The 25020-nt window shown below is 53.8% G+C and overlaps 2 protein-coding genes across 2 annotated transcripts; both read left to right on the top strand.

Moving 5' to 3' along the window:
• Positions 1-99: 99 nt before the first annotated feature.
• Positions 100-11023, top strand: LOC116528305 (cytochrome P450 26C1). Its single transcript, XM_032245526.1, has 6 exons — positions 100-1968; positions 2504-2728; positions 3210-3485; positions 4878-5033; positions 7248-7577; positions 9559-11023. Exons 1-6 carry the CDS (start codon positions 1765-1767, stop codon positions 9934-9936), a joined length of 1569 nt encoding a protein of 522 aa, XP_032101417.1. The 5' UTR covers positions 100-1764; the 3' UTR covers positions 9937-11023.
• Positions 11024-14973: 3950 nt separating this feature from the next.
• Positions 14974-18599, top strand: LOC116528301 (cytochrome P450 26A1). Its single transcript, XM_032245516.1, has 7 exons — positions 14974-15254; positions 15440-15664; positions 15911-16201; positions 16281-16439; positions 16934-17068; positions 17641-17793; positions 18071-18599. Exons 1-7 carry the CDS (start codon positions 15066-15068, stop codon positions 18410-18412), a joined length of 1494 nt encoding a protein of 497 aa, XP_032101407.1. The 5' UTR covers positions 14974-15065; the 3' UTR covers positions 18413-18599.
• Positions 18600-25020: the final 6421 nt, after the last annotated feature.

Here is a 25020-nt window from a genome sequence, read left to right as displayed (position 1 = left end):
CTGTTTTGTCTATTAAGAGCTTGCTGATTTAAAACAAGTACTTCCTGGAGAAAAGGCTTATTATTTCCTAGTTATTGGAATGGGAGTGACACCAAAACAAACAAACTATATATATAATATTATATATATAAATAATATATATATTATATAACAAACAATATATATATTATATATATGCACTTGTTCTCTTGATCATCTCTTAATCCACAGTATTTCATGTTTTTAAAGATATTACATGAAAAGCGTGGTAATTCTTCAAGCACAGTAAAATCTGGAAGAGAAGAGCGGTGAACAGCTAGCTCTTTCTGAAGACTGGAATGTGGCTATCCCTTGTGCTTTACCCAGCCCTCCAGCCAACCTGGGTGTCTTGCCTGCTTTGGGTGAGACATCCCAGGATTCAGAGAGATGCTGCCTTTGCACTGCCTGGAGCAGACCACTGTAGGTCCTCTGTACTCTTCCCAATAATACAAGCACCCTGCACCCTTCCACACACCCCAGGTTGCGCTGTAGGGACAAGGACGAGTGAGTCCTGAGGCATTTGGAACACTTGGATGGGACGCACAAAGCCCAAAATGTAGCAGTGTAGATTAGAGTCCGCGGGGAAATTTGGGGGAGGGAGGGAAGGATGAATTCGGCCCTTGATACCGGAAAGGTGCTGGTGGGTATCCACTTCTAGAGGCTTAGGGCGTGTTTATGAAGCTTAGGGCAGCAGTGGAACTGGCATCTATGGAAGGATACCTGACGTGATACATCAGAGAGCCGGGAGAGGTGGGGAGCTGTCAGAGGATCTCGGAGAATCTCGTCCCGGCTATCCCTAGTGGGCTCTTGCGAAGCCAACGCAGGCGTTGGCTACCGCAGTTTCCCTGAAAATAGGAGCAAAGGAGAGAAAAGCCTAGTCCTTTCACCTTGGAGTGGTGAGAGGGGTCACCTAGAAGCTTGAGGGCGGGATCGCAGAAAGAGCCAGCGGCCGCCGGGGTGGGCCAGGAGCGCTGCGGGGCGCAAGCCCGGGTCTTTTCTGCCGGTTGGGTTCGTAGACTTTCTGAGCGCCTGCGAAGAGCCGGGAAACTCTGGCTCGAACCCGCAGGTCCGGCCCGAGGACGTGCGCAGTGCAAGCCCCGAGCCCAGCCCAAGCACTGCCACTCCCTACTCAGAGCACCCTCCTTGAGTGTGCCGCTGCCCACGGCCACCAATCACCACTCTGCGTGGAGCGCTTTAAATATGCAAAACACGTCACGTTGTGTGAACCGGTATCGGTCCTTAGGGAGGGAGCCAATATCTATATAAACTTGTCCAGGATGGGCCGAGAAGGGTTAAACGACTGGAGGAGGGAGAGGTGGGGCGGGAGGTCTGCAGACCAGGTTGGCAACAGTGGTGAGTTGCTCCTTTCTTCGCCCTCCCTCGCTGCTTCTATCCAAAGAGTGCTGAGCCCGGGAGGAGGTGGGAGGTGCCGCGGGGTGTGAGCATTACGGAGGCAGCGGGCATCTTCAAGAGGGACTGGCATTTGGGCCCAGGAACTGGGAAAATGTCCTGAGCTCGCCGGCCTCGAGGAAGGCACGTTTCCTAAGGGCGCACAGTCACTGCCGTCTTCCACCGCCCGTCTGTTTTTAGAACGGAGTTCTCAGCCAAGCTTATAAATCTCCGGCTTGGCCCCCAAGCTCCAGACTCTTTCCGGACAGAACAGGTGAGCACTTCGCACTGCTCTGGAGGTTCTTGAGTCCCCTGCACTCCCTGCGCTCCCAGCGGCCTGGGCCCCGCGGGCTCATCATGTTTCCTTGGGGGCTGAGCTGCCTGTCAGTGCTGGGGGCGGCTGGCACTGCTCTCCTGTGCACCGGCCTGCTGCTTAGCCTAGCCCAGCACCTCTGGACCCTCCGCTGGATGCTGAGCCGGGACCGGGCCTCCACTCTGCCTCTGCCCAAGGGCTCCATGGGCTGGCCCTTCTTCGGTGAAACGCTGCACTGGTTAGTTCAGGTGAGCAGTCGTTCGACCCCGAGCGCTTTTCTCGGTTCCCACTGGACCCACCTGAGTCTCAATGCCCACGGGATTTGTAGCCAGTCCCTGTTCATCACCCACGACCCCAGGAAGCACGCACAACTCATCTCCTTTGCCCACCTACTCCGTTCCCTCGAAGGGACCTCAAGTCACTGTAATTCTCCCCAGAGCAATTCCCCGACACAATGCAGGCGGTAAACGGAAGGGGTTTTAGGAAGGGGTCTGAGGAGCGTGTGCTGCAAGCGTAGAAAAGGAGCTTGTCTCCGCTGTGAGTCCTTGGGCGCTCACGTCTTCATTCTGAGCCTCGGTTTCCTCATCTCACCAATAGGACCAGGAGCATGTACATTGCCATAGAGTAGTTGTCAGGCCCATTGGGTATCTTGTTTTGTAAGCGCGCCAGCCAGGGTCAGCCAGGGGCAGGGAGTTGTGACCAAAAAGGCAGCTGGGAGGTCTGGGTCAGATCCCCGGCCCGGGCCCAGAGGTTCCAGCTCTCCTCGCTCTGCCTCGCTCGCAGGGCTCGCGCTTCCACAGTTCTCGCCGGGAGCGCTATGGAACAGTGTTCAAGACTCACTTGCTGGGCAGGCCAGTGATCCGCGTCAGCGGCGCAGAGAACGTGCGCACCATCCTGCTGGGCGAGCACCGCCTGGTGCGCAGCCAGTGGCCGCAGAGCGCGCACATCCTGCTGGGCGAGCACACACTGCTAGGTGCCGTCGGCGATCCGCATCGGCGGCGGCGCAAGGTAAGTGGAAACGGGAATGGGCCGTGGAAATGTTGGATCCGCGGTCCCCGGCATCTGCAATGGGTCAGGCCGGGTCCCCAGTGTTGCGTTCACTGGGAATCCGACCTATGTGCCTGATTAGGATCGGGTGGCCTTGGGCGGGTCCGTTACCTTCAGCTTTGATTTATAAAGTTAGGACTGCGCTAAAGGGCTCTTTCATCTCCCATCTTCTGTGACTGTGATACCAGAAGCGCTGGAGACTCAGGCCTAGAGAGGGGCCAGGGAAGACTTCTTGGAGGAGATGGCAGCTGGAGCCTAGATGGGAGGGATTATGTTCATTAGAGCAGAACTGGGAGAAATGGTGAAAGCAAAAGCCAGCAAGTATAGGTATGGGCTGCTTAGAAGAAGGGGAAAGAACCGGAACTGGCCTACTGGCTATTCCGGAATCGCCAAGCAGAGAAGGCCCGACCGCCGCCAGCGCTGATCACGCGCGCTCCCGCAGGTCCTGGCACGAGTGTTCAGCCGCGCCGCGCTGGAGCTCTACGTGCCGCGCCTGCAGGGGGCGCTGCGGCGTGAGGTGCGCTCCTGGTGCGCGGCGCGCGGGCCGATCTCGGTCTACGACGCCGCCAAAGCGCTCACCTTCCGCATGGCCGCGCGCATCCTGCTGGGGCTGCGGCTGGACGAGGCTCAGTGCGCCATGCTGGCCCGGACCTTCGAACAGCTGGTGGAGAACCTCTTCTCACTGCCTCTGGACGTGCCCTTCAGTGGTCTGCGCAAGGTACGGCCGCCCCAGCTTCAGACCTTCTCCCGAGGTTCCGCGACGCAGGCTGGCCTCCCAGACCCAGACGGGGCACCCTCCGCCCACTCCGCGCGTCTGTCACCTCTGCTGGGTAACGGCGGCGCGGCCTCGGGGTGGGCTGCGTCGTGGCGGTGGCGCGGCTGTAGGCTCCGGACCTGGCCTTTGTGCTGGTTCGCTTGTGTGACCCGAGGCGGGCCACACTCCTTCCTTGGGACGCGCCTGCCGGTACACCCTCCAGCCTGAGCAAGCTCGGGCCGCCAGAGTTTGGAGTCTCGGTGGCAGACGTCCAGCCAGTCGGTCCGATCCCTTCCCACAGCGGTGTCTCTGGGTCAGGCCCCATCACCTCTTCTGAAGCCCCGATGGCTGGGGAACGGGAACCGTGGAGAGCGCGAGGGCTGCAGATGCGCCCCGAACCAGCCCGGCACCAGCCCCGGACCCATGGGGATGGGTGTCGGCTCCACCGGCCCTGGGCCCTCTAGGTTTCCAGATCAGAAAACTGCTGCCTCTCCAGACTTCAGAGAAATGGGCAGGACCCGCAGAGTAGCTATGATGGCCCATCCCGCCTTTTGGTCGCCCTGTTCTGGGACTTCCCACTGTTTGATTCCCTGATTTTCTGTCACCTGAATAAAAATAATATGTATAAAAGATCATGCTATAGGGTGATCACTGTAGATACATTTTCTGATCTAATCATCGCAGCCTGCAAAGTGTTATTATTCTCATTTTATTGACCAAATTTATTTTATTGACTTACCAAGATCACACCGTTAGTAGGGGCAGAAACAGGACTTGAACCCCTTCTCCTCTGACTACAGAACTCAAGTGCTGAATTACTGTGTTTTCCCTGAGGGGATGCTTTTGCTGTGACTGTTCCCTGAACTCTGGAGAGGCATCCCCTCTTGCCCGTGCCCTTACAGAGGCTAATGCTTACAACATACAATAGTGTCCTCTAAGTCAGAGCTTTGCTGGGGGCATCAAGGTGCCCTGGCCTGAGCCTAGTGCAGGGAAAGGGCAATGGGCTGACCCTAGCCACACTGGGCTTGGTGCCAGGCATGGTCACAGACAGCTGTGTGACTCTGGGCAATTGCTTGACCTCTCTGAACCTGAACATCTTCTCCTCAGGATGACAGTAAACTCTGCCATGGCTCAGAGGGGGCTTGTGATAATCAAGACAGAATGTTGTTTGTGGACAGTGGACATATCCCCAACCATTTACTGTGCCCAGCCATATGCCAGGCCAGGAGCTAAGCTGGAAGGCTGTTATCACCAGGATGTTGGCAGAGCCAGTGCTGAGAAGGTTTTCTGGGTAAGTGGCCAGGACTGGCCCCCTTAGTCTTCCTGCCCCATCTTTCTTCTCTCCCTGCACATCAGGGCATCCGGGCAAGGGACCAGCTGCATCGGCACCTGGACGGGGCCATTTCTGAGAAGCTTCATGAGGACAAGGCTGCAGAGCCAGGTGATGCCCTCGACCTGATCATTCACAGTGCAAGGGAGCTGGGCCACGAGCCCTCCATGCAGGAGCTGAAGGTAGGGGCTGGGAGGTTGCTCCTTCCCCCATCTTTTGCATCCCCAGCAGGCCCCTACACCAGTGCTGCATCCCCAGAGCCACATCCTGTGTGGCCCCACTTTGAGGCAGAGGCACTCCTCAGATGAGGGGAAAGAGGAGACCTGGGCTTCAGTCATGTCTCAGCCACACTCACTAGCTGTGCAGCCTACAGCCACCTGCCACCCTTGTCAGTAGGAGACCTGAAGCCAAGAATCCTAGGCCCATCTTTGTATGTTTCTGGCCACAAACGGCTCTCTTCCCTTTTCTTTCCCCACCCACTTCTCTGCCATTCTATGCCTTTGCCTCTGCTGTCCCCCTGCTTGCAAAGCCCTCATCATTCATTTTTGTAAAAACTCTAAGGGGCTCAGGATCAAACTCCACATCCTCAAAGCTCCCCTCTTCCTTCCAAAATCACCTCTCTCCTTCTATGAGCTACCTTGACATCTGGCACCTCTATCTGTCTGTCTGGCTGCTGTGGATCTCCTGGAGAATTAGGACCCCTCCCCATGTACACACATCACACACACAGTGGAGGGGAGGGGAGAAGCTTTGGAATGGCCTCAGGACCCACTTCAGCACCCAAAAAGGAGTGACATTTGGGGGAGGGGAAGTTAGAAATTGGGAGACCTCAATCTTCCATAAGCAACTACCACCCATCCTTTTTCTGGGCCTCAGTTTCCCACTTTCTACCAGACATCCCTGAAGGGTGGACTCAGCTTTAGCTTCTTTTCTGAGAATGGAACTAATAGGAACATGAGTAGGCCGGGCGCGGTGGCTCACGCCTGTATTCCTAGCACTTTGGGTGGATCACGAGGTCAGGAATTTGAGACCAGCCTGGCCAACATGGTGAAACCCTGTTTCTTCTAAAAAAATACAAAAATTAGCTGGGTGTGGTGGTGGGTGCTTATAATCCCAGCTGCTTGGGAGGCTGAGGCAGAGAATTGTTTGAAACTGGGAGGTGGAGGTTGTAGTGATCCGAGATCACACTACTGCACTCCAGCCTGGGCAACAGCAAGACTCCGTCTCAAAAACAAACAAACAAAAAGAACATGAGCAATGGACTCATGAGTCCTGGGGGAGCCAGGTGGACAGGGACTCTTCTGGGCTAAGGGGAGCAGAGTAAAAAGGAGTGGACAGGGCTGGGTAGGGGTGATAGCACCCTCCCGGTTCTCAGGAAGGGACTCACTGGCCAGGAATCTTCAGTTCTGGCCTGGACCTCAGGGGCTGGGCAGGGAGGATGCTGGGGGCTCTGGAGTCTCCATCCCAGTTACCCTCTTGTCTGGTGCAGGGCAAGGTTAGTGGGCAACCAGGTCTTTCATTCCGCAAATATTATTTTGCACCTATTCAGTGCCAGGCTCCACGCTGGGACTGGGAATATAGTGGTGAGCGAAACACAGTCAGTGTGCTCGAGGTTCAGGAGGGGAAGGAACACGTACATCTTGTGATAGCGTGAATCAGTGTATAAAACAAACTGTGGGTGCTGCCAGCAAGGAAGGCACTGGGTGGGACTTGAGAAGGCAGAGGCAAGCAGTCAGCACTGGAGCCTGGAGGATGAAGCCACCAGGCCCCTCCTCTGCCGTTCTTGGGCAGAGCAGACCAGGAAGACCTTTTGTGACTCCTGGGACTACTGCGGTAAGGAGAGGATGAAGTGGTGAGGCTGGCCTTGGTAGGAGGCTGGCGCTGCTGCTGCTGCAGATGCCTTTGTTGCATTGTAGCCATTGTCAGGCCGCTCCGCTGGGGTTGGAGGCAGCACCACAGGTGGTTAAGAGCGCTGAGCCCGGCTGCGAGTGCTAGCTGTGGGACCCTGAGCACTTCTTCGGAGCCTCCGTTTTCAACTCCATAAAACAAGAGCAGCAATTGTGCCTCACAGAGGGGAGGGGGGGTGAGAACCGAATGAGTGAATATTCTTAAAGCACCAAGGAGAGGGCACAGAGTAAGTTCCCGCATTCTCTCTGGGAACCATCGCAAGGCGGGGGGATAGATCCTAATTTTGTCAGTTGCTATAGGTGACTTTCCCAAGTGGCAGACTTGGGATTTAGTTCACTTCAAAACGGTGCACATAGTCGCGGCAGGAATAGCACTTCTCTGCCTCTGGCTTTGCGCAGTAGTAAATCTGGGTAACTTTCATCTCCGGGGGGCCGTCGGGCCAGCGCCCCGGTGCGGGAGACTCAGTGCCGCCCGGGGCTATCTTGCAGGAGTCGGCTGTGGAGCTCCTCTTCGCCTCCTTCTTCACCACGGCCAGTGCCAGCACCTCGCTCGTCCTGCTGCTACTGCAGCACCCAGCGGCCATCGCCAAGATCCGAGAGGAGCTGGTGGCGCAGGGGCTGGGGCGCGCGTGCGGCTGCGCACCTGGGGTAGCGGGAGGCGGCTCGGGGCCCCTGCCGGATTGCGGCTGCGAGCCAGACCTCAGCCTCGCAGCCCTGGGCCGTCTGCGCTACGTCGACTGCGTGGTCAAGGAGGTGCTGCGCCTCCTGCCGCCCGTGTCCGGGGGCTACCGCACCGCTCTGTGCACCTTCGAGCTAGACGTAAGTGCGCCGCGCCCGCCCACTGCCAGCCTCCTGCCGCCTGCCGCGGCGCCCAGGTGGGAGGAGGGCGGAGGGACTCAGACGGCGCGGTCTTCTCTTTTGCTCTCCGAGCCTCATCCTTCAGTCCTGTAAAATGGGCTGAGCCTTGTTCCACTTCCCCGATCCCGGGCTGAGGAACCAAAGCCTGGCCAGCCCGCAAGAGTAGGGATCTCGTACACTTCAGCTCTTGGCGGCGGTCCACACGGGTCAACTAAATGAGAGCGGAGTTTTAGAATAAAAAACACTTTTATCCATGTAGCGCCCCCTCCCAGCCAGTGAGTGTGGATGGAGAACAAAGAGAACCCCTCAGTACGTCCTGTACTCTACACCTTTGGCTCCCACATAAGATCAAGGAATCCCTCACTGCAACCCGTCCAGGGCTCCTGCTGGGGCCAGATTCCAGGGGTGGGGAGAATTACAATACCGATGAGGCTGGTTTGGGCCGAGCAAGGTTAAAGTCTAGAACTGACTCCATCTCCGTACGACCTTGTGCAGTTCCCTCTTCACTCTGGGCCTCAGTTTACCCTCTGCAAGGAAGCTGCCTTGGTTCTTTCCAGCTCTGACACTCCAACCAGGTGGGGCGGGGCTGTGGGGGTACCGTGGTGGCCTCAGGCACTGGGGCTCTGGCTGTGCCAAGCAGCGGGTGTTTGCCTGAAAGGCTGTCACGGCAGTCCCCTGCTTGGTGGCTGGGTGGCTCCAGGCAAAGATGGGCACCTCCTGCCACAGTGAACATTTGTGGCATATTGTGTGCCAGGGTTAGGAGGCATCAAAGGGACTGGGATTCTGCCCTGGAGGAACTCCACTTGGAGAGGGAGGGGACCAGGACCGACAGCCTCATCCCACTTGTGGTGTGAAGAGAGTGATCTCTAGTGCTTGATGACACCAACACATTTGGAGAACTGGCATTTGAACTGGAGCAGTGAAAGGTTAGGATGGGAGAGGTCACTACAGAGAGAGCAGACTCAGACAAAAGTGGTGATAAGTGTCTTGGATGGGGACTCAGTCTTGGAATGCAAGCTTCATTCTGCAGGCACCAAAATGCCCTCCATGACCTTAGGGGAAACAGGAGGGGAGCACAGAACCAGTAAGTGAGCAGAAGACAGGAAAGGGTCTTAGCCACCCTCCAGTTCCCAGGACACTGATGTCTAGAGAGGAGAGAGAGCTCCTGGGATGATTCCAAGATGTTCTGTTCCCCAGTTAGAAAGTTTTGAGTATTCACCCTGGAACTTGATATGAGAATAGCAGTGTAGTGAGGGTATTCGAAGGCATATCAAAAAGCCAAACGGTTGAAAAAGCTAGGGATGGGCAGAGGGAACATGAAAGCTGCCTTCCAACATTTTCAGGACTGGCCAGTTTGATTCTCATGTGCGCCTTCTTAAAGTGTGGGTACCAAATCTGAACATTATTGTCCAGCTGATGGATGGGAAGGATGGGAGGTTTTCAGCTCAGTGCAAAGAAGAGCGCTGCAATGGATCTGACCTCGAAGAATTGTCATGTGTGTTTCTCCCACCCTAGCAGCTGGTAGGTGCAGCACTAGAATTTAGGTCTTCTGATCCAAGGTCAGAAGAAAAAAGACAGACAAAACCAAACGGGGACCTAACTAATAGGTCCTGTTTACTGAACACTCATATGTGCCAACTCCTTAATTTGAATCCTCACCAACAAAGTGGGCATTTTCCTCTTCATTTTTTCAATGAGGAAACTGAAGCTCAGAGAGACTGCACATCTAGTCCAAGGTCATACATTTCACCAGTGAAGGAGTTGAGATTGGAACACAGAGCTTTCTCCTGGTTTCCGGGTTAATCGCGGTTTCCTCCTGGTTTTCGGAAGCCTGATGGGGTGGAGGGTCGGTTTTCACAAGCCTCCACTGGGGTGGAGTGTCGGTTCAGGGCCCCCAGTTACCAGGTGCCTAGTGGTCAGGCTGGTCCTCGCCTCTCCGCAGGGCTATCAGATCCCCAAGGGCTGGAGCGTGATGTATAGCATCCGAGACACGCACGAGACGGCTGCAGTTTACCGCAGCCCTCCCGAAGGCTTCGACCCGGAGCGCTTCTGCTCAGCGCGCGAAGATTCGCGGGGCAGCTCCAGCCGCTTCCATTACATCCCGTTCGGCGGCGGTGCGCGCAGCTGCCTCGGCCAGGAGCTGGCGCAGGCTGTGCTCCAGCTGCTAGCTGTGGAGCTGGTGCGTACCGCGCGCTGGGAGCTGGCCACACCCGCCTTCCCTGCAATGCAGACCGTGCCCATTGTGCACCCCGTGGACGGGCTGCGGCTCTTTTTCCACCCCCTCGTGCCTTCGGCTGCAGGGGATGGGCTATGCCTCTGACCTGCTTGCACTGTAGGACACGGCTAGGCCAGTGGCTGTAGCAGGCAGCGCCACCCATCCGCAGCTCCCCATTGTAGCGTCGCGCACCCTGTCGTTCACTCGTGCAACAATCGTTCAACAAGCGTTCACCAAACGCGAATGTGTGCCGGACTCGAGGGAAGAGGAGCTCGAGCCACCGCTCCTGTGCCAGAGAAGCATCTAAGCCCATGGGAAGGTGCCTTCTGCGTGCCGCGCCCAGAGGAAGGCAAGGTCGTGGGCCAAGCTTACAGGCTCTCGAAGCAGGAATGGAGGGAATAGATAGATCCCCACTAGGTGCTGCCTTACTTTCCCTTCCCGAACCAATCCAGGGAGGGTGCATGGATGGGGAAGGCGGGGTAGGGGTGGTAGGGGAGTAGGGATATTGCAACTACAGGACCTTGCAAAGAGACCCGAGCACGCGGTGGGACCTACCACCCATGTAGAGAAGCGGGGACGCAGCTGTGGGCGCAACCCTGGCCTGGCTTTGGGGCATAGAAAAACACACAGAGGAGGCCCAAAGGAAGGCCCCCTGGCAGCTGGCCTCCGGCTTCGTGCGCCTTGGCCACTCTGCTGGTCTCCGTGGGAGCTCTAAAGAGCTCAAGGTCACTAGATTCTGCTGGTGACTTCTTAAAAAGAAAAATTCCTACTTCAAGAACGTATTTAATCTTCTCATGTATATAGAGACTGGGCACACCAACACGTCTCCAACGCTGGGTTAGGTTCATGGGAAGTTGAGACATAATCAGAAAGGTTTAGATATTTGTATCAAAAGTCGGAAGGCCAAGAAATAAAGTGTCTTAGGAGTGGTTAAGTGAGGAAGCTAGGGCTTAGCTGGGCAGCTGCTCCCTGGGGGGAAAGCACCCGGGTGAGGGTTGGGAAGGCCGGGAAGGACCCACCACAGAGTATACCCAGAGAGGAGCTGGGAGCTGGGCAGCCGGGGGCCTGGGCTCCCCTGACTTCTCTCTGAGTATAACCCTTGAAGCTGGGCTGTGAGTTGTCTCCAGGTTTCAGGGACCTTTTCCCCCCCCTTTTTTTGGAGACAGGATCTCCCTCTGTGCCCCAGGCTGGAGTGTAGTGGCATGACCAGCTCACTGCCACCTCTGCCTCCTGGGCTTAAGCCATCCTCCCATCTCACCCTCCTGAGTAGCTGGGAGTAGCTGGGGCTACAGACATATGCCACAATGCCCAGTTAATTTTTTTCTATTTTTAGTAGAGACAGGGTTTCACCATGTCACCCAGGCTGGTCTCAAACCCCTGGGCTTAAGTGATCCGTCTGCCTTGGCCTTCCAAAGTGCTGGGATTACAGGCATGAGCCACTGCTCCCTGGAGTCACTGCTTTCCTGTGACTCCAGTCCCTGTGTGCTTACCCCTCCCTGCCATTTCAGGGACTTCTGGTTTTACTGCTTCACCATCCTCTCTATCACAGAGGAGAAATTGAGGAGCAATTGAGGTGAATGACTCACCTGAGAAGCCCAGCAATAGGCTCCTGGACTCCCCAGCCAGTGCTCTTCCCACCTGATCCCTTCACTCTTCTGCCCCAACCTCTGTTCTTGCAGCCATCAGGTAGGGCTGAACCCTTTGGCCTCCTTTTCATGATAAGCCCTAGCTTGACTTGAGGACTCTCTCAACCATTCCAGTACGGAGGTTCCAAACAGTGTGTAAATCAAAGCCAAAAGCCTCTATGTCACCATTCCCAACAGCCCACTTCAATCTGCCACCCAGCTTCTGACAGGCGGGGGCAGCTGGACCTAACCGGTGAGCCAGGGAAGTAGCCGCCAAGGCCGGAGCTGACCCCTTAGTGAACCAGAAGGAAGCCAGTGCCCTTCTGACCTTATGCTTAAGGTGGATTGTGGGGCCAGAAGGAAGGGGGACACAGCAGGCGCTTACAGGGTTAGTAGCTCCACAGCGCAGCGGGCCCTTCCGACCTGGGCTGACGCCGCCATAACCCCCATACAGGGCAATTCATCACCCATCGCCAGTCAAGAGCCTGGCGCCAGGCCCTGAGCTCGGCAGACACCAGGGGCAGCAAAGGTGGCAGGCTATGAGCCTGCCCTAAGAGGACTCTTGAGGATGCAGAGGACAGCCTAGCCTGAGAAGCAGGGTTTGGATGAGGAGAAGGATGCAGGCTTCCGGTTTGATGTGATTTCGAGAGAGGAGAGAAGAATGGGGTGGGGACCCTCAGAAGCAAGGCCAGTCGAGCTGGTTCCAAGAAGACCTGGTAGACCTGCTCTGGGGTCTGGACTAACTCTAAGCCTCTGTGGGGGTGGCTCCAATTTTAATTTTCCATGGGTACATCATGCTCAGTAATTTCAAGGGATAGCTGAGCTCCTGTCTTAGTAGCTGCAGATTCTCTAGGGAAGGAGCTGAGGAGGTTCCTGCCCCTCTGTACTTGACATGCTCAGAGGGAAACAGACAAGATATAAACTAGCAAACAAAAAAGTAAGAATATGTCCAGCGGTGATAAGCGCCGTAATGGAAATAAAACAGGCCTGTGATACAGAGTGTCTGTGGCTAAATTAGGCTGGATGGGTGGGGGGAACCTTGCAGGAGGTGACATTTGACTTGGGAAGGACCCAGCCAGCAGTGGCCTGGGGGAGGGGTGCCTCAGCAGGTATAAAACCCTGAGTTCGGAAATGGGAAGAGGGGCGGAAAGGAGAAAAGTGGAGGTGGCCTGCTTTGCTGTGACTCCAGCGCCCTCACCCCTCCCCACCAGCAAAACAACCGGACTCCCCACCCCTGCCCCTTAGCGATAGGGAGGCTGTTTTGTAAACATCTTGGAAACAAGTTGTTTTTCAGTGAACCAACCCCCTCCCCACCCACCACCACCCACGAAAGCTTGGCAAGGTTCCTAGATCAAAGTTCCTATTGGGCTGGTAATTTATTGACCCCCCCGCCGCCCTACCCCCCTTCAAGATGTTCTTTAATGATCGTTCACTCTCACATTTAATCCTTTCCTGTCTGACGCCCCCGCCGGCCTCAATGGACAGATAGATTAAAATGTTTTTTATCCCTGCGGCAATTTCCAGCTCATCTTGTGACCCGGCTTGCGCTGAACTTGGCTAGGTGGCCCCGCAGAGATCACTCGGATGTCACGGTCCGGCCTACAGGGGTCACAGGCGGGTCAGGACCGAGGATTGGGAATGGGCCCCAGGTCATGTCCCCGCTCGCAGGCTTTGCACACCGGCCGGAGGCGCTGTCCAGAAAGGGGCGGACCCGGAATTTCTGAGAATTACCTCCAGCGCGATTGGCCCGGGTTCCTGCGGTGGCCAGAGGTTGGCTCGCCGTATTTACAGCCACCAAATCGTTTGCCAGAGACTGAAACCCTGCCCAGAGCCTCTGAAACGCTGGGCAGGTTATGGGGAAACGCTGATCCCCCCGAAACATGCCCTGTGGCAGCGACTCCGGCTTGGAGTGTCGCCAGGATTGTGCGGGTCCCTACGACCTCGGCAGATATTTCCTGATACCTCCGGGTTTGGGGACCACCGCGAGAAGGGCAACTCATTTAAGCTCTCAGGAGCAGTTTTCCATCTCCAAGGGACTCTCTCTTCAAGGCGTGCGGCAGGCTTCTCCCAGAGCCAGTGTTAGTTCTAAACAAACGCACGTCATTCTGTTTCGTTTTCGGCGCCGCTCGTGCGTTCAGCGCCCAAACCCAGGGACAGTGTGGCCCTGACTAGTCCCGAGCCGGGAGGCTCCGCCAGGTGGAGAGCCGGGAGCACAGGTGCGCGTCCCGCAGCGTCCGAGCTCCCGTCATTGGCTACAGTAGAAGGTGACTGTAGTTGGGCAAAGTACTGAAGACTTCCCAGTACGGATTCCTTCACCACTCCTACTGGGAGTCGGCAAAAGCCTGAGTTTCGGGCCGAGCACACTCTCACCTGGGTGAAGACAGTGACTTTACTAAGGGTAGGACTTGAGAGAGAGAAGGAGGACTCCAGTGCCCGCTGTCCCGGCCACCCAGGTTGCACAACCTACCGTTCCTGGAGCTGGGAAGAATAGTTGCAACTGGAGCCCCCTTTTGGGAACTCACTGCCCCGAGGCTTAGAAAGGTCGGGAATGAGCGCCTCCCTGTTAAGGAGGAGGAAGCAGGCAGTGATGTGATGTGTGGTGACTTGCCCAAGGTCACGAGCAATAGAGATGGAGCCGGGCCTCGGAGCCAGGACTCCTTTTCCTCTTTCTCCGTCTCTCCCGGCCAGGGCTAAGGACCCCTTCCCCGCTGCCCAGCTGAGGCCCCAAGCTGCAGAGCTCTCAGAATGGGAGTGGGGGACGGGGGTGGTGCTGTGCTCGGATCTCAGAGCAGGGCGCCGACTGCCTAGGCGAAGTGCCCCAGAGTCGGGGATGAGGCTTGTGCAGAGTAGCACCTGGGTACCTGAGGGACCTGATGCCTTCTTGTATCCTGAAGTAGGACCTTCCAAGACTTCGCGAGTGCTGCCCCCCTTGGGAAGCTGGGGATCCCAGATCTGCCTATTGCGCCCGATGCCCCGCGGCTCTCTCTTGGACTCAGTCCCTGGGCTCTTCTGTGCGATCCTTCGGAAAAGTCGGGAGGCCTGCTTTATGCATCTCTTTTGGACCTCAGTTTCCCCACCCGCAGGGGAAGGCAGCTGGACGATTCCTGAACGGACTTTTCCTTGCTTTCTCAGCAGGTGGAAGGGAGCCCACGCAGCGCCTGGAAATGGAAAGCCAGTGAAGGCTGCTTTGGGCCGGGGCAGCGGGTGGGACCGGGTGGGAGGGATTCCAAAGAGACCGCTGGGAAGGCTAGGGCTTGGAATTCCGGCTCCTCTGAGCCTCGGCCCTCCCCCATCGCCGCCTCGGAGCTCGGCACACCTTGGAGCGGGGAGGCGGGCAGCTCCTAGCCCCGCACCCCGGGAGGCGCGCTCGGAGGGAAGCCGCCACCACGCCGCCTCTGCCTCAGCGCGGAACAAACGGTTAAAGATTTTGGGCAGCGCCTCGCGGGGGGAGGAGCCAGGGGCCCAATCCGCAATTAAAGATGAACTTTTGGTGAACTAATTTGACCAAGGTAACGTGGGCAGCAACCTGGGCCGCCTATAAAGCCGCCGCGCCGCGGGGTTTGGAGCGCTGGCGGTGGCGGCAGGTGGCGCAGGAGGTCGCGGCGCGCCATGGGGCTCCCGGCGCTGCTGGCCAGTGCGCTCTGCACCTTCGTGCTGCCGCTGCTGCTCTTCCTGGCTGCGATCAAGCTCTGGGACCTGTACTGCGTGAGCGGCCGCGACCGCAGTTGTGCCCTCCCCTTGCCCCCTGGGACTATGGGCTTCCCCTTCTTTGGGGAAACCTTGCAGATGGTGCTGCAGGTAAGGGAGCCTGGGGCGGGACAGGCCGCTTCCCCGGAGGCCGGCGCGGCTCTGGGCTTCTGCTGAAGTCGGTGCAGGAGCCCCCGGGAGGCAGGCGACTGCGGCTAGGAGCAGGGCTGGCGGGAGGCGCGGCGCTCCCCGGCGCCCCCTCATGCTCGCCTCTCTCCTCGGCCTTCCTCCCACAGCGGAGGAAGTTCCTGCAGATGAAGCGCAGGAAATACGGCTTCATCTACAAGACGCATCTGTTCGGGCGGCCCACGGTGCGGGTGATGGGCGCGGACAATGTACGGCGCATCTTGCTCGGAGAGCACCGGTTGGTGTCGGTCCACTGGCCCGCGTCAGTGCGCACCATTCTGGGATCTGGCTGCCTCTCCAACCTGCACGATTCCTCGCACAAGCAGCGCAAGAAGGTGGGGGCGGGGGGCGATGCTTGGACAGGGAGGGGGACCCCATTTGTGAGCGGGATTCCGGCCGATGGATGCTGGGCGCGGGCTAGCCGCGTGAGGTGGGCTAGAACCCTTTGCCAGTTCCAGGTTAGCTTTTCCAGTCCGGAGAGTGCCATGTGTCTGGCGGGACTAGGGGTGTCTGGAAGGGGACGGCGGGAGACGAGAGGGGCGGATGGAGGGTCTTAACGCTCTCCCCTCCTTGGGGCTCAGGTGATTATGCGGGCCTTCAGCCGCGAGGCACTCGAGTGCTACGTGCCGGTGATCATCGAGGAAGTGGGCAGCAGCCTGGAGCAGTGGCTGAGCTGTGGCGAGCGCGGCCTCCTGGTCTACCCCGAGGTGAAGCGCCTCATGTTCCGCATTGCCATGCGCATCCTACTGGGCTGCGAACCCCAGCTGGCGGGCGACAGGGACGCCGAGCAGCAGCTGGTGGAGGCCTTCGAGGAAATGACCCGAAATCTCTTCTCGCTGCCCATCGACGTGCCCTTCAGCGGGCTGTACCGGGTAAGCACGGCAAACGGGCTGCGGACGAGGGGCGCGGGACCCGGGCGTCTGCTTACCGCCGCGCACTCTCTGCGCTCAGGGCGTGAAGGCGCGGAACCTCATTCACGCGCGCATCGAGCAGAACATTCGCGCCAAGATCTGCGGACTGCGGGCATCCGAGGCTAGCCCGGGCTGCAAAGACGCGCTGCAGCTGTTGATCGAGCACTCTTGGGAGAGGGGAGAGCGGCTGGACATGCAGGTGAGTGACAGCTTCAGACCAGGCACTGCGGAGTTTGTCCCCTGGATTTCCAAGCGCGGTTCCTGGGGCCCCCAAAGCATCGGCCTGGGGCCCAGCTTTCTGGAGTGAGCGGCCCACCCATACTACAGCGATGCCATCCCGAAGGCTGAGCCACCGGGTCGAGAGAGCTGCGGAAGGGGCTGCAGCAGAATGGGCTGCAGCGGAACTGGGAGCGTCCCCTACCCTTTCCAGGTTTCAAAGGGAAAGTTGGAATTTGCAAAGATCTTAATAAAGAACTTAGCTATTTTAATAAAACTAAGACTTTAACTCAGGAGTTTGCGATAGAGTGGGGTCCTACTCGCCTTACGGCTCTAGCTGAACTAAAGGGACTTTGCATTTTGTTTAAAGATACTGCTTTCCTTGACTTTCTGTCAGTAAAACGTTTAGCCCTTCTAGTCTTCCCTCTGTCAAACTGCTTGCAGACTTGTGAAACGTGGGTCTCACTCCATTCTTAGGCACTAAAGCAATCTTCAACAGAACTCCTCTTCGGAGGACACGAAACCACAGCCAGTGCAGCCACATCTCTGATTACTTACCTGGGGCTCTATCCACATGTTCTCCAGAAAGTTCGAGAAGAGCTGAAAAGTAAGGTAGGGAGACAGGGGCTGGGGGTGTCCTTAGCTTAGAAAATTCAGCTGCTCCCTAGCCAACTTGCGATGAAGTCAGTGTGCTGCTTTCAGGGAGTATTTTGAAAGTGCAGGGCCAAGGGGTGGGTGGGCCAGAGGGGAGAATTAGCTTTGTGAATAAACAGGATGGAGTCTTGAGCTGTGATCCCACTTGGGCAGGGTTTGACCTTGTATTCCTACCCCTCCTCCACCTTTTGCCAAACAGTGGAGATTTTCAGACAGGTTCCACCTTCTTGAATTTGTGTGTCTAAGGGTATGCATAGTGTGATCAGTGTGAATGGCTGATTAGTGTGGATGGTTGGGGGTGGGGGCTCAGGGAGAAGCTTGGCCCTTCTAACTGGTGAGCAGCATTCTCCTGGAATTGTAAATAGATAGTGGATTTGGGCAGGCAAATTGTCACTAGCTGCCGTTTCCCCTTCCCAGTCTATCATGGGGCCCTTTGGGTTTAGTCTCAACTTAAGCCCTGTTTACGTCTGCTGGGCTGATTTTATCGGAGCACAAAATAACTGTTCACCTCTGTATGACTGTTTTGATAGGGTTTACTTTGCAAGAGCAATCAAGACAACAAGTTGGACATGGAAATTTTGGAACAACTTAAATACATCGGGTGTGTTATTAAGGAGACCCTACGACTGAATCCTCCAGTTCCAGGAGGGTTTCGGGTTGCTCTGAAGACTTTTGAGTTAAATGTAAGTGAAAATTCTCTTCTCCCTCCCTTTTGTTGTGGTTTAAAAAGTCCTCTTGCTTCCCTGTGCTGTGGCTGCGAGTCTTATGCTTTTGATCATTGTTCTGCCCTATATGGAAGCCTGTCTCAGCAACCTGGACCCACCTCTCTCTCTTTCTACCTCTCCCTCGCTTTTAACTCATAATTCCCTGCAAAGGTATCATTTGTGAAAGGGACAGCTTTTTGTTGTTGAAAGTTAAATTCCAGTTTGTCAGCCCTTGGGGTTTCATCATCTTTTGCAGGGATACCAGATTCCCAAGGGCTGGAATGTTATCTACAGTATCTGTGATACTCATGATGTGGCAGAGATCTTTACCAACAAGGAAGAATTTAATCCTGACCGATTCATGCTGCCTCACCCAGAGGATGCATCCAGGTTCAGCTTTATTCCCTTTGGAGGAGGGCTTAGGAGCTGTGTAGGCAAAGAATTCGCAAAAATTCTTCTCAAAATATTTACAGTGGAGCTGGCCAGGCATTGTGACTGGCAGCTTCTAAATGGACCTCCTACAATGAAAACCAGTCCCACCGTGTATCCTGTGGACAATCTCCCTGCAAGATTCATCCATTTCCATGGGGAAATCTAATGAGCTTGAATGCTCAAACCTCAGACTTACCGGAAGTGTACATATGAATTTTTATGGAGTGTCGTGTTGACTTTATATTTAATTTCTAAATGTATATTATAATATTTATGTGTTTTGACTATACTACCCCAATCTTTAAATATTAAAATAATGAATTTGTATCATTTCCAAATAAAGTAAAATTTGACCGGTTTAATATTTTTGTGCTTTGTGTATTGAACCGTATTTTACAATGCCTACCTGGGCTGATTTATCATCCGTGCATATCTGTTTTCTGTGAGAAGATCTTTAGCTGTTTTTTCTGTTAATAGTTATTAGAAAATATATGTCTGTGTGTGTTATTCCAGATGTAGCTCTGTAAATTCTTCTATAGTCATTTAGATTCCTTATTTGAAAAATTGATCCAAGTTAATTTTAAATTTTGGGGGGGTTGCTTTACTTTAGGAAAAGATGAATCAGAAGAGGTAACACTGAGAACTGTCATTCTAATATAACCCCTCCAGCTCATCTAACATGCAATAAACAGAATAAATCTGTGCTGTCGAATAGTGCCAGAACTGTTCTCTGAAGTTAAGGTCTTAGATAAGACAAATCCAGTCAGTCCAGTTATGGACAGTGCTTGACTAAAATGAGACCAGAAATCATTGGTGCATCACCTTCACTTAGAAGTTGCATATGGAAACAGTATTAGGAAAAGCAAGTCTCTGGTTTAGATAAGCTGAGCCCAGATTTTCTTTATTCAAAATGAGGCAGGAGGAGCAGATTTAGCAAACTGACAGATAAAGTTTTTATCTATCCCAGGCAATAGGGTGTGAGCCTGACATGACTGATAAAATGGCCCAGTCATGACCCTGTGAACCTTGGCTAACCTCTGTGAAAGCACAGTTTTGTCACATTTCTGACCCTGGCATAGCCACGGTCTGAACTGAAGGCCAGACTCTCAATCCAGAAAGGTTAGCCCCGGTGACTTGCTTATGCAAGCACATTTTCAGTTTTGGAATGGCACAATCTGCTCACTGAACCTCTGATGACTTGTAGGTTTTAAACTTTACATTTTTCATTACGATTTTAGAATTTGGCAATGCTGCAGAAACCAGATGGTCTAAATAGGTGTTTGAAAAGGGATCTGTGTACAGTTAGAGTTATGTGTTCTACCTGACTGTAGTTTTTAAGGTAGAACTTGTGTTGTTCTTGTTGTTGGACTCCTTGGAATTTTAAAGGGTATTTATGTAATAACTCAGGATGCCTTATAATGCCATTTAAAAAAATGAGACATTGCAAGCTTTGTAGTTTCAGCCAAAGCTTTAGTGTACTGAAGTGTGCAGAGATGACTCTTCTATTTCGCACATGTGTCCTGGACATTTCCAGCTAGGAGCATGCTAGCCTGAGGGCATAATTATTTCAGATAATTTAGACAAAGCCATTTTTATTTTATTTATGTATTTATTGAAACAGAGTCTAGCCCTGTCACGCAGGCTGGAGTACAGCGGTACCATCTTGGCTCACTGCAACCTCTGCCTTCTGGGTTCAAGCAATTCACCTGCCTCAGCCTACCGAGTAGCTATGATTATAGGTGAGTACCACCATGCCTGGCTAATTTTTGTATTTTTAGTAGAGACAGGGGATCCACCATGTTGGCCAGGCTGGTCTTGAACTCCTGACCTCAGGTGATCCACCCACCTTGGCCTTCCAGAGTGCTAGGATTACAGGCGTGAGCCACTGCTCCCAGCACAAATTCATTTTAAAAGAGTGTTTTTTTGTTTGTTTGTTTTTTGTTTTGAGACAGTCTTACCCTGTCACCCAGGCTGGAATACAGTGGTGCAATCTCAGCTCACTGCAACTTCCACCTTCTGGGTTCAAGTGATTCTTGTGCCTCAGCCACCTAGTTGCTGTGACTACAGGTGTGTGCCACCATGCCTGGCTAATTTTTGTATTTTTAGTAGAGATGGGGTTTCACCACATTGGCCAGGCTGGTCTCAAACTCCTGACCTCAAGTGATCCATCTGTGTTGGCCTCCCAAAGTGCTTGGATTATAGGCATGAGCCACCGCGCCTGGCCTAAAAGAGTTTTAATACTTCTCATTCTTCTGGAGGACAGCTGGCCTTTAACACACTATCTTCATGGACTTACTGGCTGTTTCTCTGTGAGTGTAGTGCAGTCAGAAATCTGAGCCATCTTAACATATCATTCATTTTTTAATCTGGGGAGCTTCGAGGAAAGCGCTTCTGGTTTGTGTTTCCCAGGGTAAGATTTAGCCCAATTATCCTGATCAGTTACAGAGTAGCAAAGAATTTATCTTGAAAATACGCTAAAAACACAATCTTTGATCATGTGCTTCATGCAGAGTAAATGCAGTCTGGAAGTGTGGGAGCGAGGCTGCTGTCTTGGACAATAGGCCTGGGTCACATCTCTCTGGGTCAAGCATGTTTTATGGCACAGTCACCTCTGGGTTACTATCCACATGATGGAGAAATGATGTAGATTTGGCCAAAACTGTGGAAGGAGGGGACATGACCCCTCTTGGACTCACTCTGGAAAATGACTCTTTGGGCTCCCAGCAGCATGGTGCAGTGATGGGCTGCTGTGCTGTCCAGGGCCAAGGGTGGGGACTGGACTGGCCAAACTGGTGCCCTTGGCTTCCCTTTGTGCAATGCCCTTTGCCCTTGCTGCCTCCCATGTCCTATTCTCTTCAATCAGGACTGTGGTGCCACCAACAACAGACCACTGTTGGGAACGAAACGTGAAAGCCCAAGGCTGCAGCATTCAGAGGGATTGAAGCCTTTACCTAGAAAGGTCCTTGGAGGCCCAGAGAGAGCCTGTGGTTTTCCTGGGGCCACACAGGGAGTGGCAGCACCCGGAAAGACCTCCAGGTGCCATTTTCTTCTTTTTTTTTTTTCTAACCCACTATTGCCAGACATAATCCAGGGGTCTCAGCTTCCTAGCTTCCTTTTATGTCCCCTGCTACTACTCTCCTACTCCGTGACAGCACAGATCAGTTCTCTTGCAGGTCCTCAGAGGCGGTTGGTGAAATGGGAGCAGGGAGAGGAGGTGGCTGCTCCCCCAGACTCCTGGTCTGTTGCGGTTTCCGTGTATTTTGCACCGTGTAACTCTCCAGAGATCCACAAGGGGGCGGGCTTCTCCCTTCTATGCCAGGTTCAGAGGCCGGTGGTTTTCCCCACCAGTGTCCACGAATTGCAGTGTCCAAGACTCTGGCCCAGGGCTTGCTTTTACCCCAGACAGTGAGAAGCTACAAGCCACCCAGGGCTTAGCAAGTACTCCACACCAGGCCTGGTCAAGGCTGCCTGGCCCCTCTGGAAGGGGGTCACTCCAGGATGGGCTGACCTGTGCATCTTCTAGTTCCTGAAGCAGCTGCCAGCCCTTGGTGGTCTGTGGGGTCAGCGGCCCAGGTGTTCAGCAGTGGCCCCCACACTGCCCGTGTGTGACTTATGTTGCTTTCACTCTACCTTGAAAATCGCTCTCAGTTTTGAGGGAGCAGGAAGCACAGTTTCCAAAGAATGCTGGCAAACTGGTCAGCGTTCAGATGACAGCAGCCAAGTGCAGGGACCACCGCACAAAAGCACCTAGGGAGGAAGAAGGGCGTTTAGGGAGGTTGTGGTCGCTGCTCTAGACAGTTAAAGGGCTTCTGGAGTAAACACAGGTTCAGACCCGTTCTGAGGGACAGAGCCTGCGCTTAGGAGGGTCAAGTAGAAGGAAAGAGAGGCTAGTGCCATATAAGGAACACTTCTGAGACAACTCCAGCCTTTTGGTGATGAAACAGGTTACCTTGTGAGAGGGAGAGAGTGAGCTCCCTGTCCACAGAGGCAATCAAATATGAAGCCGGATACCTAAGCTGTCACAGAGATCAAGAAAAGGAGGGTGAGATTGGGTTAGATGATCCCCCAGCCCCCTTCCAAAATCAAACAGTTGTGAATGTCCAGAATGTGATTCTGTATTAATTCAGTTCCTCAGATACCCACTTTGAAATGCCCCGGGCTGGGGAGATGGGACAGCCCCATGTCCTATTCCAGCAGTATTCAGCAGTCTGGTGATCATTCTCCCAAACCTCAGAGGCAGATGTGGAGGTAGGAGCCCAGACATGCAACCTCAGAAAGGCACCAAGTGCCCTGTGTTGACTGCCCAGGGACCTGTCCCCTGCCCTGTGCCTTGGTGTTTCCTGCTCCAGGTCCTGTGTCTGCTCCAACCACCTCTAGTTCCCCCAACCTGCCCATGCTGACCATTCGCTTGACCTGGCCTCTGGGGTCACATCCGGCTACCTTCCCCAGTCCTCTCCAGGCCCCACAATGCCATGTACTGACATTGTCCTCTGCCCATCCCAGCTGTCCTTTAGCTCCACCTCCTGAAAGGTGCTCGAAGGCAGGAACTGTGTCTCATTGTTCTAGTCTTATGCATTTAGTCCATTTCCACATACCTCTCCTCCCCCTCCTGGAATAGACACATAGTAGGTGCTCTCTGGAAGAAAAGCTTCCTGGGGCCAATTGACACCATTTACCTTACGTATCTCCAACTTACATGGTGCCATATTTTTCTTTGAAAAGTGAAACTTTCATCCTTGAAAAACCTCAGCGGCCAAAAGCTTACACGACTGTGGTTTAACAGCACGTCACATTCCTGAAACCAATGCTCCACAGGTATTTGGCCAAACAAGCTTTCTTTCCTTTGAAGTAGAGTCAACTGGAGTTAGAAGCCTGGGACAGGGATGAAGACCTAGCTGGGACTGCATGGCGGGTTTTCTGGGTGAGACTCACCATATTGCAATACTCATGACCACGGATCCTCAGCACAGAAGCTGCCCCACACTGTAAGATTTCTTACCATTGCTGAAAGGTCCTTAGCACATTGAGGAGTTAGAAACCTGTTCACGCCTTTAGGACAGAGATACTTCAAGATTTTTATCTGAAGTCACTAATGGGTTCACTTAAATGCATCGTGAAAAGAGGACCAGGTGCTTTGGTTACAATAGATATTTGACAAAACAGATTTGTTAAATTCAGCAGAATCAATTCTTGACTGGTTCATTAAGTACAGCCATATTGTCCAACATAACAATTACTTATTTAATGATACATGGGGGCATTCAGTATTCCGAAATAGAAAGTTCATTTAATGTCAGGTAGTGACAGACTTTTAATTTTTTTCCCTTTTTTTTTGAGATGGAGCTCGCTCTTGTTACCTGGGCTGGAGTGCAATGGCATGACTTGGCTCACCACAACCTCCGCCTCCCGGGTTCAAGCAATTCTCCTGCCTTAGCCTCCCGAGTAGCTGGGATTACAGGCATGTGCCACCATGCCTGGCTAATGTCACAGACTTTTAGAGCCATAAGGGAGCTTGAGGACAGAGCATCTGGCCCCTCAGTTTACAGCTGAGAAACCTGAGTGAGGTTGGAAGAAACCTCAGGTTACAACAGAGGATGTGCCCAGCACACTGTAGGGCTTGACCCTGCCCTCAGTTTTTGTTTTTTTTTTTTGTTTGTTTTTAATCAACTGTATTGTTTACCTATTTTTAAAATTTTTTTGAGACAGTTTTGCCCGTGTTGCCCAGGCTGGAGTGCAATGGCACAATCTCGGCTCACGGCAACCTCTGCCTCCCAGGTTCAAGCAATTCTCCTGCCTCAGCCTCCTGAGTAGCTGGGATTACAGGCACACGCCACCACGTCCAGCTAGTTTTGTATTTTTAGTAGAGATGGGGTTTCCCCATGTTGGTCAGGCTGGTCTCAAACCCCTGACCTCAGGTGATCCACCCACCTCGGCCTCTCAAAGTGCTGGGATTACAGGCATGAGCCACTGCACCTGGCCTGCATTGTTTACTTATATACATGTGAGGAAAAAAATGCAGGTAAGCAGACTATTTGAGACCAAATCGTTCTTATTTGTCATGATACTGCTGAGTGTGTGGACTCCGGGAGGCGCTGTGAGAACCTGGAGCTTTGTGGCCTCAGAAGATTTGATAAAAGCCTGGCAGAAGGTACAAACTGCTGGCATTTATGGTGGGGGTGGGGGCTGAGGTCTTCACATTGGTAGAGCTGGACTTTCAGATCTTTTGAGCTCCTTCTACTAAACAGCAGACAATGGGTTTTAAAGGCAAGGGAGCTTACTTGTGAGAAATAGGGGTTCTCAGACTTTCTGAGGCATCAGAATCATCTAGGGGGCTGGCTAAAACAAAGATAATTGCCCACTCCAGAGTTTCTGGGTTGACCCAAGAATTTGCACTTCTAGCAAGTTCCCAGGTGATGCTGATGCTGTTGATCTGGGGACCATGCTTTGAGTACCATCGGTGAAAAAGCTTCTCACCTGTGAGTCAAGGCTCACGGACTTTGGAGGGCTGGCAGGTAATGCTAACGAATAATGTGGGCCAGGTGGAGCGATGGTAGGATATGGTGGGCGTGCTCCTGATGTGGGGAACTCAGGTTCCCTCTAAAGTGGGCAGTTGCTGCTCAGGGCTGACCTCTTCTTGACCTGTGGGAATGAAAACCTCAGTTTGAAACTCCTTCAGTGTTTCAGGAAGTGCTAAAAATCCAGGCTTCCATAAGGAGTATGTAATGGGAATATCCTGATTTTTAGATGTTGGTGGCTAATTGCCTTTTTAAAAAC

This window comes from Sapajus apella, unplaced genomic scaffold, assembly GCF_009761245.1.
Source record: "Sapajus apella isolate SASKATOON/1434 unplaced genomic scaffold, GSC_monkey_1.0 scaffold58, whole genome shotgun sequence".
Lineage (NCBI taxonomy): Eukaryota > Metazoa > Chordata > Mammalia > Primates > Cebidae > Sapajus > Sapajus apella.
The sequence above is the reverse complement of the archived record's forward strand: the minus strand, read 5'-3'. Positions and strand labels throughout refer to the sequence as shown.

Bases quoted from the DNA above. Each gene is read 5' to 3' on its own strand.
- LOC116528305 (XM_032245526.1), top strand. From the start codon at position 1,765: ATGTTTCCTTGGGGGCTGAGCTGCCTGTCAGTGCTGGGGGCGGCTGGC. The intron at 2,729-3,209 runs GTAAGTGGAAAC...GCGCTCCCGCAG, and splicing joins CGCATCGGCGGCGGCGCAAG to GTCCTGGCACGAGTGTTCAG. The intron at 3,486-4,877 runs GTACGGCCGCCC...CCTGCACATCAG, and splicing joins CCTTCAGTGGTCTGCGCAAG to GGCATCCGGGCAAGGGACCA.
- LOC116528301 (XM_032245516.1), top strand. From the start codon at position 15,066: ATGGGGCTCCCGGCGCTGCTGGCCAGTGCGCTCTGCACCTTCGTGCTG. The intron at 15,665-15,910 runs GTGGGGGCGGGG...CTTGGGGCTCAG, and splicing joins CGCACAAGCAGCGCAAGAAG to GTGATTATGCGGGCCTTCAG. The intron at 17,069-17,640 runs GTAGGGAGACAG...CTGTTTTGATAG, and splicing joins GAGAAGAGCTGAAAAGTAAG to GGTTTACTTTGCAAGAGCAA.